The sequence below is a fragment of the Neolamprologus multifasciatus genome, chromosome 12 (assembly GCF_963576455.1).
Source record: "Neolamprologus multifasciatus chromosome 12, fNeoMul1.2, whole genome shotgun sequence".
NCBI classification, from domain to species: Eukaryota; Metazoa; Chordata; class Actinopteri; order Cichliformes; family Cichlidae; genus Neolamprologus; species Neolamprologus multifasciatus.
Genome location: NC_140450.1, coordinates 7,274,160 through 7,290,404, shown reverse-complemented (window position 1 = coordinate 7,290,404; position 16,245 = coordinate 7,274,160). Strand labels below are relative to the sequence as shown.

Genomic DNA, 16,245 nt, shown 5'->3' with positions numbered 1-16,245 from the left:
AATTAATTCCATTCTACTGAATAGCTGTTTTGTAATGTGGAGAAACAAGTATTCAGACCATCAATAAAAAAAGTTGTATTCTTACTTATTTTCCCCAACAAATCAAAAGTTTTACTTTTGATTGTTTAAAAGGAACAGTGCATGTTAATGGACATCATATAGACATCTAAAATGTAGATATGCCAGATTTTTTACCCAAAACTACTAATTTACATCATTACTACTTGGGCAGGTAACATGAAACTATTAAAAATATAGTAAAAATACAAACAGACCTGAAAACACAGATTGCCAAACAATACATCATGTTAAGTTAAAAGCAATCACAGATGTGGTTTGCAATCAGCCATTGCTTGAGTTATGCCCTAAACATAGGATCTTTACAGTGTCTCTTTGTTGTAACTGGTAAACTATTTAAACATTTATTTCTCTTCTATAAATGTGAAGTGCCTTTCTCTTCTAGAGGTAGGCCTAGTAACACTCCCAACATCAATTCTTTGTTAATAAATTCATTTTAAGATGGAATTAATTTAATTAATGTAAATGTATTTAGCATTACTGCCTATTAGTGCAAGCAAAAGTGCTTGCAGAATCATATGTTTTGTAACACTCATTCACAATTAACGATTTATTATCGTGTCACTTTGGTGTTGATTAATTAATCATATTCTGCTGGGTAACTTTATCTACAGTAGATTTATGTTTAGAAATCTGAAAAAATAATAACTAACTCAAGCTTTAAAATACATTTTATGGAGTAAAAAAATACACTATATCTATAAAAGTATTTGGGCACACCTCCTAATTGTTCTTAATTCAGATGATTTCAGTCCCATAGCCACAGGTGCACAAAACTCAAGCAGCCACGCTGAGTACACACAATGGCACAGCCTGCCTTTACAAATATTTGTGAAAGAATGGGTCATTCAGTAAATTTGAGCATGCCTCTGTGGGAAGTCCATTTGTGAATTTTCTTCCATTCATTTATACCACTAAATGGTGTTGTTGCAAAGCCACACTAGCCACAGTAACTCAGCCACACAGTGGTACACCATGTAAAGGTTACAAAGCAGGGTCACAAAGTGCTGAGGCACAGAGTTGCAACTGTCCCTTAGTATTAAAATCAAAACTGTGCATCAGGAATTTCGTGGTATGGATTTCCATGGCCGCTTACCTCCTGCAGGTGCAGGTGGCCCAGTATTTTTGTCCACATAATGTATCATATTTGAATTCAAAATATACTGGAGTAGAAATGGTAGTTAAGTACCAAAGTGCATTACTGAAGTGCAAGCTGTCTTTGAGTAGAATTGGGCATTATATGATTAACAGTATTCTCGTCCACTGGCATCACTGGGGTCAAACTATCACTTTTTATGTCTGTCCAAGTACAACACTGATATATTTGCTGTTAAAATGATAACATTTCACCAATTATTTGGCAGAATTATTTCACTAATTTAGTCAAATTCATATCTAATGACCAAAATAATGCCAAAATGATACCAAAATTAAGCATGTAAATGTCAACGTTAACCAAAAAAACAAACAAACAAATTTCCATAGACTGTCAATGAAAGATCGTTACTGAGCATATTCTGCTCATATAAAGTAAACTGCATTTTCCTAAAGTTTAGGTTTTCAACATAATACACTAAATACACCAAAAAAAGGTTAATAGTAAACCATACGTTTTTGTTTCTTTGAATGCTTTTGTGATTTTTTTTTTTTTGTTTTATCTGTTTATTTTTATTTTATTTTATTTTTTAAATAAAGCATGCTAAATCTGATTGTTTTGTTTTTTCTTGAGCTGTCCGTAGATTTTCCTGTAAAAATTACTATAGAAACACAAACACATTTTGTAGTTCTTTTGGTCACTACTGTTTGAAAATGTTTCTGAGTTAATGTGTGAACACTGGGGCGGGGAAGAGGCAGCTGGCAGGGATCAGCAGTGGCATCAATGAAAAAAACTGGCGTTCACCAATCACCTTCCGATGCTAATCCTTAGCGTAGTGAAAAAAAAACAAAGAAACTTATTAACTATCCAAATGTGATAGGAAATGTGCCTGTTTAGATGTTTTACCATATATTTCAAATCACTCATAGAAAACTTGGCCTCTATTAATTAGCGGTGACTGTTTCAAAGTTTTTCTGCTAGTTCTATTAAAAATTGCGATTAAATGTTTTATACGACTCGTTTATTATCGAAATTCTACCCAGGCGTATTCTTGGACAGCTTGACACCCGGGGGTCCTACCAGTTGTAGGCGCTCTTCCAAGCAAGCTGCAAAACACAAATCGATTGTTTATTTTGTGTTTGTTTACATTTTTCGGAGCGCATAAATGACTTCGACTTTGCTGTCGCCCATGGTGGATTATTACAATGATGAAGAAGAACTCGATAGCGTGGATGACGACGACGATCGGAGTTTCAGGGGGAGAGACTCGGAAGAAGGTAACGTTTTCAACAATATCTTCCCCGATTGTCGGGCTCTGTCTAGTTGTTGGAAAAAACGGAAATGCGCGCTTTATTGTATGAATTTGGATGTGTTTTCTTAAAATGCAGCATTTAAGTCGTTTTCCCCCTTCCAGTGGAAACCGTTTGTCCATGTAGCGTAGTATGCGCAAGTACAAACCAAGTTGAAATGTATTTCTCGCTCCCAAAACTGGAAAGCTACTTCAATGCAGCCACACGTTACTTAGTTAGCGTTCTAGCTACGTTTAGGTACACAGTTCCACGAGCAAAGAGTCTGCCTGGTGTGGAACTGTCTCAGAAGTATGTGATTTAAGCTCAGTAAGCAAAGCAAACCGTTCGGTTTTTTCAGAGTTGGCAGCAAGTCGAGCGAAAGAAATAATCAGTGATAAACACGCTAAGATTGCTAGCATTAATTTTTAGCGTTATACACAGGAGCATGAAAACCGCAACGAAAACACCACTGACCACAGTGCCTTGACGCATATGTGCGCTTAAAACAGTGCTCCCGAAGCACAGCTATAAATTTCAACTATTCGGTTTTTTTTCTTAAAAAAATTATGGCAGTCCAAACGTTAATTAGCCAACTTGCTACGTAACGTTAGCTCCGGGCATTAACAGGTCGGCAGGAAGGCAAGCGAAATCCTGCGTGCTGTGTCCACTGCTCTGCCCTTTTCACACACTTCACTGAGACAGAACGGATTGCAGGGAAAGGGAAAGAAAGACCGGATCAGAGGAAGGCGATGGCAACACTGCAAGGTTAGCCAATTCCCTGACATTGACCTCCAAAGCGAACAGCTGGACTTATTTTTCTTCTCCTCTCCGGATATGTTCTTCTAAGCCTAACTACGTAAGCTAGAGTCGGGTTACACTCTTTATCAGCAGGCGCGGCTAACTTATGCTAGCACATTAATGCTAGCCGAAAATGAAAGGTGCTGTGTCAGCTTGAATACAGAGAGGGGCCTTAGTCTTTGCTCGTCTTGACGTTTCAACGTAAAGCCGGTGAATTTTTTTTTTTCGTCAGACATATGTGGTTATAACTTGGTTCCCGAGCTTCTGACATCAAACCAGGTTTGGTGAAACATGCTGGCGTTGTTTCGAGAGAGTTGCTGTTGGATTGACAGCACTACCAAGTTAGCCGGGATCTGTACTGGTAATTACACCTTTGCGAAAAGTGCTTAAAAATATAGATCATCACTCTTTCTATAAATGTCATCGAGAAAAAAAGCCCAAGGGCAGTTAAGCAGATGTACCCACTTTAGTTTGGTTTAGCTGAGCGTTTTCTGCGGTCGATTCAAGAATACGTAGAGGTATCAGCTGTTATCCTGGCATACGTGGATTTCCCACTGTCTACATTCTCAACCCCAGGGCATTCCCAAGCAGGGTGTAGACCATTGCTTCATCTGTGCCACGCACGTACTTTCATCTGCAGATATCACTGCCATCTGTGCATCAAGGTTGTTTTTGAAAACTTATGCCTGTAAACATTCCTGATATGATCACATGTGAAGTATTTGGGGAAAAAATGTTTTCAAATTTTAGCTGAGAAAATCTTTTCCTTTTTCTTCTTGATTTTCCAGACACTGAGGATGCCAGTGAAACTGATCTTGCCAAACATGACGAAGATGACTATGTGGAAATTAAGGAGCAGTAAGTTTCTTGCCAACTGAGGATCAGCAGCTCTAACTGAAAATCGTTTTTGGTGATGGAAGTTTTAAGTTACTGTGCTATTGTAAGGGGATTGGGACTTTAGCTTTTCTTTCATTGCAGAATGTATCAAGACAAACTGGCCTCTCTGAAAAGGCAGCTGCAGCAGTTACAAGAAGGTAATCATTTTGACTTATTTTCATATGAATGGAGGTGTCAGGAATTATCCATATTTGAAGGACTGATGCCTTTTATTGTGCGGTACTGTGTGTGAGCATGAGGATTAATTTTGACTTGTCAAGGGCATAGCCAAAACCTTACTTATTAGTCATGGTGCTTAGTGGTTAGAAATTACATCATCAGGCAGAAGAGCAGTTTAAAAGTGCTCGCTTGTCATTGGCTAAAAAGATAAAACAGTGATGACAAATGGCCCTCTGCCATGAGCTCATTTTTATTGTTAAGACTGTCTGTTGTTTACTGATGCAAACTGCTTCTAAACTGCTGAGTGAGCTGTTTTGAAAGTACTGTCAGCTATCCCAAAAGGCTTTTACTGCTCATGCTGATGATTGTAGAAACTGCAGAATGATAAGTTATGTTTTGCAAATCCCAAAGTAATCACAGTGTCAGTGTATTTTAGTCTACCCTGTGGTTCAGTGTAAAAGGTGTGGCAAAAAAAAAATATTAGTGGGTAGTCTACAATACTGGATGGTGTGTTTTCATGAGTGAACAACGGCCAGCATTAATATCTAAAACACATTTATGTCTTTTCAGGCACACTGCAAGAGTATCAGAAGAGGATGAAGAAGTTGGACCAACAGTACAAAGAGAGACTTCGAAATGCAGGCAAGAACATGAACTGCTTTACTTCTGATGCATCCATGCCAACCAATGTTGGGCACGCTGTTTAGATTTAAGGAAGCTTTCTGCTGTAGTTTGGCTTGTTTATTCAGGGAAAAGCACAGGGCTACACACGACTGTGTGTACCTGAAAATAAAAATAGCCGCTACTAGGGCTGCACGATGTTGCATAAAATGAGAATCACGATTTTTTTTGCTTAGAATTGAGATCACGATTCTCTCACGATTTTTTTTTCCAGTATAAATATTTATTGCGCTTATTAACTGCACATCAACTTCGTAACAGTTGAGACTGAACATAAAAACAATAAATAAACACAAAAACAACAAATGTCTCACATTTTGTCGTTGCCGCAAAATGTTGTACTGCTTGAAATTCCATCTCCACCATTGCTCGACACGTGTATAGAGCAGGTAGTGCAACAATAGAAAAATAGTTGCGGGACGGCACTGTGTAGAGTTTGTCTAGGGTGTTGATCATTTTCCTAAATCCCTCGTTTTGCACAGTGTTCATGGGAGCCATATCTTTGGTCAGGTGATAAGTAATAGCCTCCGTAATTTCTTTGTGCCTGCGGGAGTTCGAAGGGTATAGGGAAGCGCTGTATAAGGTTCCCGTTATTGATGTTTGGGTGGTTGACCGGGACGGATTTTCTCCAGTCACTTTCTCGTCATCCCTGACATGCCCTCCGTTGTTTTTTCCCTGCCAATTTTAGCAGCCAGCTTCTGTATCACGTGGTATAAGGCTCCGCCCTTGTCATTTGTTGAGCAGTGAGCGCTTGTTTTCATGCAGATTACGTCCCGGATCAAAATGCGTTACAATCGTCGTCGTCTTTTTAAAAAAAAAAATTTAAAATCGTTGTCATTTGGAAATGAGATCGCACATAAGTATGAATTGAGATCGCGATTTTCTAACGATTAATCGTGCAGCCCTAGCCACTACCATCGATTTAAGAAGAGAAGTATGGGTAATGAAAGAATCAAGGCAATGTCTTGGTTGGACTTTTTAAACAGCAATTTTTCCCACACACTTAAATTGACCTTCCCATATAAGGCCTTCTTCTGAGGTGGTCTTCAGTATCATTAAGCTGCTTCATAAGAATAATAGTAGTCCTTGTTCTGCTCTGGAGATCTGCTGTGAGCTGGATAATATAAACCTGCATCTGCTGCAAACTGATCCTACGCTAGGCTTAAAAAGATGACAAGATATAGTTCCAGGTGGTGGAGTTGGGAGTTTTAGCCACATTATCAGAGACTCACTGAAGAGACAGCTGACGATATTGCTCAGTTACTTGTTATAAAAGCTATATATGTATATATTTTAAGTTACTTGGTGGTTGACTTCACACACCATGCGTGCCTTCTTCCGCAGGGCTCCTGCTCACACCCACATGTCCCAAACACATAAATCCATGTGATGCACTTAACTGTATTGGGTGGAATGAAAGCGCATACTGTCTACTCATTTAAACTTACAGGATGCTGTTTTGTAAAAGACTGAGCTTCTTCTCTCTGTTTCCAGCCTGTCCTCTAACCATTTGGCTGCTTTAATTATATTGGATACTCTGCTTTTGTTGACTCCGTAGCTTGTCTTGTTTGTGATCAGCTTTCTCCTTTGCTTGCTGTGTGCCAGAATGGAATGTACTTAGTTTTTTGCTGATCAAGATGAGTGTTTATTTAGTTAGGAATGCAGCACCAAATGGCTCTGGTAGTACACTCATAATCACTGCAGTGGAGAGTAGTAAGTATGTAATTACCAATGATCAGTTAATTTCTAACGCTAAAATGACTAAAAGATAAACAGTCAGTGCCTTATTGTTCTCAGAGTTTTACTTGAACTTCAGTATTTTACTATAAGCTTCTGGTACTTTGTGCTCCTGTGCTATAAGCATTCTCTTTTATTATTTTTATGAGGGTAAATAAATTGAATTTAATGACACCGAACAACGGTTTGCTTCATGTAACCAGTTGTGCTTTATTTTTCCCATTTACAGATCTATTTCTCCAGCTTGAGGTAAGTACAACAGTATCTCAGACGGTCTGACGCTAATGTAAAATCAAAATCAGCCATTATTTTTTTTTTGTACTTTTTGGACATACAAGCATAAATTTCTTCTTGCTTTCTGGCTTTGTACCTTGTGCAGACAGAGCAGGTGGAGAGGAACTACATCAAGGAGAAAAAGGCAGCAGTGAAGGAGTTCGATGATAAAAAGGTTGAGCTAAAGGAAAACCTAATTGCAGAGCTGGAGGAGAAAAAGAAGATGATTGAGAACGAGAAATTAACAATGGAGCTGACAGGCGGTAAGGGAGCCAGAACAGGATTATTAATCAGGGACTTGCTCAGCAAAAGAGAGATGGGGTAAAAAAAAAAAAGTATGTGGGTGGCTGTATTTTACTTCATTCTACATATTTTAATATTAAGTCATCAAATGAAATCTGAATTTTCAGATACAGTTAAGATGCTAATCTCTATTCATCTATGCATCTGGAGCTCACACTCATATTTCTTCTATTCATAGACTCCATGGAGGTAAAGCCCATCATGACCCGGAAGCTGAGGAGACGGCCCAACGATCCAGTCCCAATACCAGACAAGCGACGAAAACCTGCACCAGATATCTTTTGCATAAACTTGTGACTGTAAAATATTCCAGATTATTTATACTTGTAGAATTTGTTCTTGAGATACCTTAAAATAAATTTAAAAAATGATTTTGTGTCTTAAAAAAAAAACAAAAAACTTTCTTTGACTCTTCAAACCTCAGCTAAATTATTTGCTAACAGATGAGCAGATAATGGAAGATTTAAGAACACTTAATAAGGTGAGTGCTTCTAAATTTCTAGATGTGATGTGTTTTTGGAAGGCAATATAACTCAGCAATTCCTTATAATAAATCTTGTCAACCCTGCTTTTTACAGCTGAAATCACCAAAGCGACCAGGTATGATTGCACGTACCTTCTACTACGGATTTTTATAATGAACATTTATGTGTGTACTGAATTACAGTACAAAATTAATACCTCTCAGACGAAGAGAGTAGCATTGGTCTTCTGCTAGGAGAAAGGGTCAATAAAATGCATCACAGTAATATTTTGTTCCTTACATTTATATTAGCAGGGGGATATTAATCAGGTGTTTCTCCCTCCCTAGTGTCTCCCTCATCTCCAGAACATGTCCCCTCTGCTCCCATGGAGAGCCCCACCCAGCGTTATGAGGCCCGCATCGAGGATGGGAAACTTTACTATGATAAAAGATGGTGAATTTCAAGTTTTAATCTGTGCATCTCTGACACGATAGCGATTCATACACAGCGTCGCCACTAGATGGCCACATTGTTATGAGTTGGATGTTAGCTTGAGCCTGTAAAGATATTTTACAACCACTGTGATAGCAGCCTCATTTTTTTTCTGCGCTAAAGAAAGAGAGATTGCTTAGGAGCTACTGAACACTATGCTTAAAGGCACTGTTAAAAATGCATATTTGTAGAATATGTCTGCACAAGAACCAGCAACACACTCCCTGCTGGTATGCCAAAATAAGAGTGAAAATCCCTGAATAGACACAGCCCTCCCTTGCCCTTCGATTTTAGAGCTGAGTGGTGAATCAGACACGTCAGAGCATAAGGTCATTTGAAGATAGGTAAAAATAATAGAATTCTGTCCTATTAGCCGCTCATATAGACAAAGTAATTTGAGAAGACAGAGCTATGTGCACTTTTCTTTCAAGGCAAAGTCTCATTTATTGATGGCTAAAGAAGATGCCACCACTGGAAAGCCTTCTCAAAAAGCCACAGGGAGGCACATGCGTCATTATTCTTCAGTGGGCCCTTAATAATGAAGTACCTTCTGTCAGTCTCTTCCTCTAGGTTTGTTCTGTCCTCTATAAGGTTGGAGCTATTAAAAAATAACAGACTTTTTGTTTTGATTTTTCATTCCAATTATCTACTTAGTGCCTTCTCAGGAGTAATGTGGTTTATTCAGTTGGGTAAAATTATTTATAATGAACTTCCCTCCAGTCTGCACTTGTTTGTTTGATGTTTAGTCTGTGTGTGTTTATGCTGACAGGTACCACAAGAGTCAGGCCATCTATCTGGAGTCAAAAGACAATACAAAGATCAGCTGTGTCATCAGCACAGTAGGAACCAATGAGGTGGGTTTTAGTTCTCATTCCAAGCATCAGCATCTTATCCAATTGCGTACAGAACTATATAATTAATTAAGATTGAAGTATTCTGTGTATATAGTCTTTAGAAAAATTGTCATTCCTATAAGATGACCAGACAAGAAGACCATAAGCATTGTCCTATCCAATAAGATCTCTCTAGTCAAAGCTCAACATCGTATGTTTCTCCGTGGCATAGCGCTCAATTGTTTTCCCAAAAAACATTAAAAAGACATCAGCAAGACACACTGTTGCGCGGGGCAACATATTCCATCATTACCAGACTCTATGCCACATGTACTATCCTGCTGCTGTGAATAGTCACCAGAGCACTAAATGTTTATTGATAAACAGCTGAAAATAGTCTCCGAGTATACAATTCTGTTTGAGGAACATCTGCTAAAAAGTATGGTGCCCAGCTGTTTTAGGATATTAGAAAACAATTTGGGAGGGGAAAAAACAAAGGAAAAATCAAAATGACATTTGAGACCAATTGTGCAGCAGTTGTACTTCTGGGTTTCCACAAGCACATTACAAGCTTGAAAATGCCTTGTTTTTTTCTTTTTTCTTTTTTTAATTTTTTTTAGTTAATATATTGTATTGATATCTGATAGGACTTCTGATAGCTTTTACAATTTACTAAAACAATAACATATCCTCACATAAGAAAAATGGTACACCCTCTATTAATTCTAAGCTTTTTAAATACAGAGACATTATAAAACTTATGACTCCCTTTCCAGGTTTTAAAAGTTAGATGAACAAAACAGGAATATTGAACAATTTCATTATTTATTTAACAAAAATAAAAACGCACACACCATGATTTACAGTCTTTTAGCAGCAGTGACTTTAAAGGTATAGTAAGTAATTTTTTGCGATTATTTAAGAGAAAAAACAATGTTGTAATAATAAATGTCCATTGATGAGTGTGTAATTGCTCTTTTCAAGAAATTTAATAATCTCACAAAATACATAGGGGCATACCCTGGTTTGTGAAAGTCACCATGGAAGTTACTGTTCCATTTTTTTGAATGTGGGTTGAGACCAGCTACATACATAGTTTTATCTTATAAATTAAAGATCACAAACAACTCTTCCAAACTGTACATGGCCATTAAAATGTCTACATGCATCCTTTTGTCATCTCTTTCTCATTGTGCCTTTCTCCTCCCTCATTTCCACCTAATCCTCTTCCTCCACAATTCAGCCCTCATCTCCTGAACTGAAGGCGGGGGGCTAACACACTAAAATGTGCATAAATTAGCTTATTGTCGCAGTTTCTTATTGTCAGCAGATTACATATGCGACCCTCTGGACAGCTGACTATGAGCTGGCTAAACAACAACAGCTGATTGTAACCTAACATTTTGACAGCTAATGTCAGGCTTGAGTGTACTTTAAAAAAATAAAAAATAAAATAAAATCGCACCTTCACTCTCGTAATAAGTTTGATTTCATAAACATTGTATGAAGGTTTATTTTCCAAGTTTCAGAGTCCAAAAATATTAGATTCAGGGAAATTTCTTTACTAATGCCGGGTAACAGCAGCTAACATCAGTAATGACAACAGCACTTACCAATAGAAATGTGCCAGATATGCTCAACAACTCACCTCAGAAATGCTGTGATCCGACACAAGTGAGACTCTCTGACTAATCAGTTTGTATCAGACTTCTTTAAAAAAGCTTTATAGCCTCTTCCAGAGTAAATAGACATGGACACATTATTGAGAGCTAAGGTAAACAGCAAGCTGACTGCCTATACTTCAGTACACATGAAGGGTGACCAGAGTTGTTTGTCCTACTGAACGCAGTAGCTCGGATTATGCACCTGAATTAGGAGAGGTAATGCCCGTATTATTCTTCAGTGGGAAATCTACATTGTAACGAAACAGGAAACCCCTTTTAACTCTACACTCCACCCTTCCACGCCATCAACTCAATGTGTAGTTTCTTTTCTCGACAGGTGCGTGGATGGTCACGCCATAGATTTCCCGCAGTATAAATCAGACTTTAAAACCAGAATTCAGTTGAATGAAATCTACTGACATCAAGTGGTTAGACAGCTCTCTTAAGGTCCCGCCACAGCATTTTAATCAACTTGACGTCTGGAGTTTTAAAAAGAATCAAGGTGTTGCAATGGCCATTCAGTCGTGCTCAGAGGAGTTTATGGTTGACACAATGCCTGTAAGGTGCTCAAGTCCTGTAGGTTCAAAACAAACCCAAATCAAGCCTGTCTGTAGTTCTTGGGGTTTTGTCTGAGCACTGTATGGTGGCCTCAGGGTGGATTTGCTGGAACATCTACATTGGGAAAAACTGGTAACTGCTTTGTACTTGTGAATAATCTTCACTTTGTTTGGAAATGGCCTTTTAACTCAGGCAAATGTTACAACTCACTACGGTTTTTCCTTTTCAGCTAACCTTTCCCTTATGTTCATTAATAACGATAGACAAAGTTATTCATTACTGATTTTTGAATGAGGGTAACTTCTCCCTCTGGTATAGCCTACATTATTTGTTGTCATGCTTGATGTCTTTGTGCAGCTCCCTTTTTCTGTTTGTGCCATACATTATGCATTTGATGGGTGAATACCATTACATTAATGAAGTGCAACATTAAAGTTTTGCTTGAGTAGTTGAATGAAAACGGATATCATCAACTGTTTCATTGCACAGATTTGACTCGTTTTTTTTGATTTGCAAAACAAAATTTATTAAAATGGAAGGAAAACTGTTCATTTTTAATGTTTAATGTGAATTTATTCACGAGGAACTTTTCCAGCTTCCTTTTAACGTGCACATGCAGAAGAAAGCAGTTTGGCTGTATTGAGGGTTTCTTCTGTGTGTGATTTCCAGATTTGGGTGAGAAAAACAAGCGACAGCACAAAGATGAGGATCTACCTGGGGCAGCTGCAGAGGGGAGCGTTTGTCATTCGTCGGCGGTCGGCTGCGTGAAACATTACCACACCCAATCCCATCTGTGCGTTTACCCATCCATCCAGCCAGTGGCTCATTCATCCAGTTTTGGAGTCAAACATGTGGCCTCACATTCATATTTCATTATCTTATATACACTACCCCCTAAAACACAAATATACACAGACAAGGTCTTCTGTGGCTATGAATATCTCGTCCAGTTTTTTCCCCTCATTAACCAAATGCTACTGCAGTGAACATGGCCAGATATCCAACTGTTTTCCAGCCTTATATTTGTCACTATGTGGCATGCATGTAAAACTGGTTTGTGGTCACAAAGATGACTTGTTTTGAGTACAAATCTTTCCAAAGCAATCTTATTTACATTTATCATTAAGTTATTAAGTAGTTCTCAAACAGCGTGATTTGAATAACAGAAAAACTAGCGATGTGTGACCGATCAAGTACTGGAGGGAAAGAAAAAAACTATACAACCGAGGAACTGCTTCAGGTTGAACTGAATATAGAAATCCCTCAACTAAAATTACAGTTACTTTATACAGGAAGCAATGCCATTTTCAAGAATATGCCTTTTTTTTCAGTATCATTATGAAGTAAAAGTTTCTTCCTATGCTGATCTGATGATTTTTTTTTTTTTTCATTTTTTTGTAATTTGTTATTTGAGAAATGTTTTTTGTGACATGACCTTCTCCATATGTGAAACTCCTGGATTAGTTTACCAGTATTTGCATGTGGAGTATTATGTTGTGATTTGTACTGTATTCCATTCTATTAAAGATGTTTTCTGCTTAATTTCAAGCTTCAGTTTTATTTATTTATTTTTTAAACTTGAATATGAAAAGCACCAAACCACAGTTGACAATCTAGAAAAAACAAAAACCATTATTTATGGGTATTTAAGACACTTGAATAACACATAGGCCTGTATTTACTGCTGGCATATAAATTAATGACTTGTTAGTTTGGTGTCGCTTCAAACAACTGAAAGTAGCGGTTCTTTGTGTGATTTGAGTACTGGCCCTCATCATGAACTGGGAGCCTCTGGCTTTTGGGCTATATTTATTTTGAGAGAAATGTTCAGGTGATTATTTTGTACAGGGACCTCATTGCTGTTATTTATGCAGAGACTAGTTCTTCTATAGTACTTTTCTAATGCAGCATGTCTCTTTCACACATACATTCTGAGAAGCAATTTTTCCTACGTCTTAAGCGTCTTAAGCGCTTCCAAGCATTCACATTGTAAAAAAGCATCAGTATTTTCCCCAGGGATACTTTGAGAGACTTGGGAGACTTCCAGCCTTCTGACTAGTAGATGACCTGCTTTACCGCCATAGGCACCCCTCACCATAGTAGCACATGTCTTATACTGGTCCTTTATAGGCCCTTTATGGAATCCTGAAATTTATTTTGTCTGAAAAATGTCTCCAGTCCCCCAAAAGTCCCCTTACTTCTGATTGGCTTCCCCTCAAAGAACTCTGAACTTCCACTTTCAAAGGGGAGCAGTGCAATGAAAATTTATGAAATTAAGTGTATAAAAATATTTTACTGCAAAAGTGGTTAAATTGATATTTGTTCTGGAACACTCCTTCAGTTATAAAACCTTTACATGCCTAAAAAAACCAAACAACAACAACAACAAAATAAAACCCAATGTGAGTATCTTGATGCATTAATTAAATATTGCCAAATATTAAACTTGGCACAAAAAGTGAAACATTTGTATTTGATTATTTCTTTGTTACAATAATGCTTGTAGGTAAAAAATAAAATAAAATCTTGCGCTCTTGAAAAGCCTGTTTGTTTCCCCATAAATGGTGTCACAGTAGCGAGGAGTTGAGTACGTGGGTTGTGCTCATAAAAAATCTTCACTGCCAATGTCAAACAGCTTGTTCGGCTATTGACTCTGGATTGGTGTCATTTTGTCTAAGAAACATGACGTATTGGTAATTTAACAAGTAATTAATTAAACAAACAAAGGCCTCATTAGCATGTGGAAGAATCACACACAGTCACAGAACCCTGGCACCTCCTCCTTGGCACACATTCACTTGACACCAATTTTAATTTACAGCACGAAAAAGGTGATGTGTTGATATGCTCCAACAGTCCAAAAAGTTCTGTTGACCTTTCATTTTGTTTTAAAAAATGACCTTAATAATAATTCATAAATTAGATAAATTTGACTTAAAGACTAGTTGCATTTGCTCTGGCGTGTGATGCCTGTAGAACATAAAGTTAACATTATATGAGTGCATCACAAAAAATGAGAATATTGCAAATGCAAAGGACTTTCTTGAGTGTGGAAAAGAGAAGCTGTCAAGAGCTGCAGAGGCATATGCTATTTTTCTGCTGGTTATTAGGAGTGGCCTCTGTCACATGTAAGTAGTTTTTTGATCCGTTGATCATAGCTGCTTTAAACGCTCTACTGACTGCAGACAAGACCCCCAGGGGATCCCTGGACCATTTAATGTTTTAACATGTTTAATAATACGTTATTAATTAAGCAACAAGGTATAGTAAAGACAAGCATTTCAATTGCTGTTTATTTTTCCAAGTCAGCCGAGTCTGTGTTCTGTGTCCAAATCATCTGTCTATTTTTTTCCTGAATATTTTTTCACATCAACTTGCCGATGGATCCAAATAATCAATGTGACCGTGTCACCTCCCGGTTCCAGTCCTCTCACAGAGTGACTCTCAGCCATCCTTACACTTTGTAAACAGCTGAATTATTTGGCATTCAGCACAGATCTCTGTTAGCCAACCAGTCTGCCTCTTCCCTCTTGTGTGTCCTATCACTTTAACCGGATGGCATGTTTCACTTTGCCTGACTTAATGACACTGCCTGACAAGGAGGGCAATTACACTTTTGCCATGCTGCACAAAATGCAAGGCTCATCTGAAAGGGCTTGTTGTCCACAAGCCCGTCAGGTGTGATTGCTCAGTCTCTTGCAGGGACATGAAATGAGCTGATAGTGAATGTGATGCCTGTCTGCTCCCTTTATTGCACTGCATGTCTGACTTTTGGTTAAAGCCACAATAACATACACTCAGGCACTTAATGTGAGATTTACAGGGCTTGGGTTTATTTTAAGCGTGGCATTGCATACAGCTCATTTAAAGTGATCAGCAATCAGGGGCAGAGTACATAGCCTTCTTGGTGTATTTGAAATTTCCTGTAGTTCTTTTTCAAATATTCATTTTAGTGTCTCACTGTGGGTATATGCAGACTCCCGTATTGCCAAATAACCTCATCTGAACAACCATCTGTTACACTACGAAGTCCTATGTGGCCCCACACTCAGGAAAAGGTCAGCAAGAAATGGTGCAGGGTCAACCAAACTATAAAACCTTGCAAAGGTCAAAAGTGAAGTCCTGCTGCACATATTTCTTCTATAGACACGCCCCTAAAGACAGCTATTACTGTAGTGCGGGGGTGTTAAATACAGGCCCGGGGTCAAAAATCGGCCCAGTAAAGACTACCATCCAGCTCACTGGAAAATGCGAAGGAGGGCATAAGTTTTAGACTAAGTTTTATAAGTGTTTTTTAAAGTTTTCCTACCGATAAAGACCTTCCACATGGGCATTCATACTACATCAAAGTAATTAAGGAATATGTAAACAATTAAAAAAGGTCATAGCTACTATAAAGAATTATTCCATAACTATTCCACTAGTTTACTGTATGAAAATAAGTGCAGGGTATTTCAGGAGTGGTGTGAGAAATCTGTGTACTCTCTCACAAAGTGTAATTCTGGGGTCACAATCAGGTCAAATCCAGCATTTGTAGCCCAAAACCCTCCTCTCTGATTGACTCCTTTAGAGTTAGGGGCATGAGTGCGTGGATGCTTGTTGTCTAGTGAGGAATTTATATCCATTTATATTGAAATGAAAAAGACCTTTAATAGGTCCACAAATGCATGCTATGTTGAAGTCCCAGTGGAAATTGGGACATCTGGGCTTCCACAGTATTACAGAGTTTTTTCAAATAAAATGGACGTTTCTTTCTTCTAAATAAATAGACTGCACTTCAATCTTGTGGCAAGGTTAAAGTAACTTAAATACCGTGCCTCACTGGGGCACACATTAGTTAGCGTATACTTCAGAGGATGTACAGTACAACCATGGAAAGCTACGCACTGACTGACATTTCACAGGAGAACAACATACAGCTTG

At 38.1% G+C, this 16,245-nt stretch overlaps 1 protein-coding gene across 3 annotated transcripts; it reads left to right on the top strand.

Annotated features, from left to right (window-relative positions):
- Positions 1-2,237: 2,237 nt before the first annotated feature.
- On the top strand, positions 2,238-14,201 carry suds3 (SDS3 homolog, SIN3A corepressor complex component). 3 transcript variants are annotated; one of them, XM_085179767.1, is made up of 12 exons: positions 2,238-2,451; positions 4,050-4,119; positions 4,240-4,295; positions 4,888-4,959; positions 6,965-6,984; positions 7,115-7,271; positions 7,490-7,585; positions 7,731-7,792; positions 7,890-7,911; positions 8,123-8,228; positions 9,037-9,121; positions 11,992-14,201. In XM_085179767.1, the coding sequence occupies exons 1-12, from the start codon at positions 2,340-2,342 to the stop codon at positions 12,088-12,090; spliced, it is 957 nt and encodes a 318-aa protein (XP_085035893.1). In that variant the 5' UTR covers positions 2,238-2,339; the 3' UTR covers positions 12,091-14,201. The 3 variants fall into 3 exon arrangements, with proteins under 3 accessions (XP_085035893.1, XP_085035894.1, XP_085035895.1); XM_085179768.1 differs by lacking the exon at positions 2,238-2,451 and adding an exon at positions 2,463-3,228; XM_085179769.1 differs by lacking the exon at positions 2,238-2,451 and adding an exon at positions 3,235-3,926.
- The last annotated feature ends 2,044 nt before the right edge of the window (positions 14,202-16,245 follow it).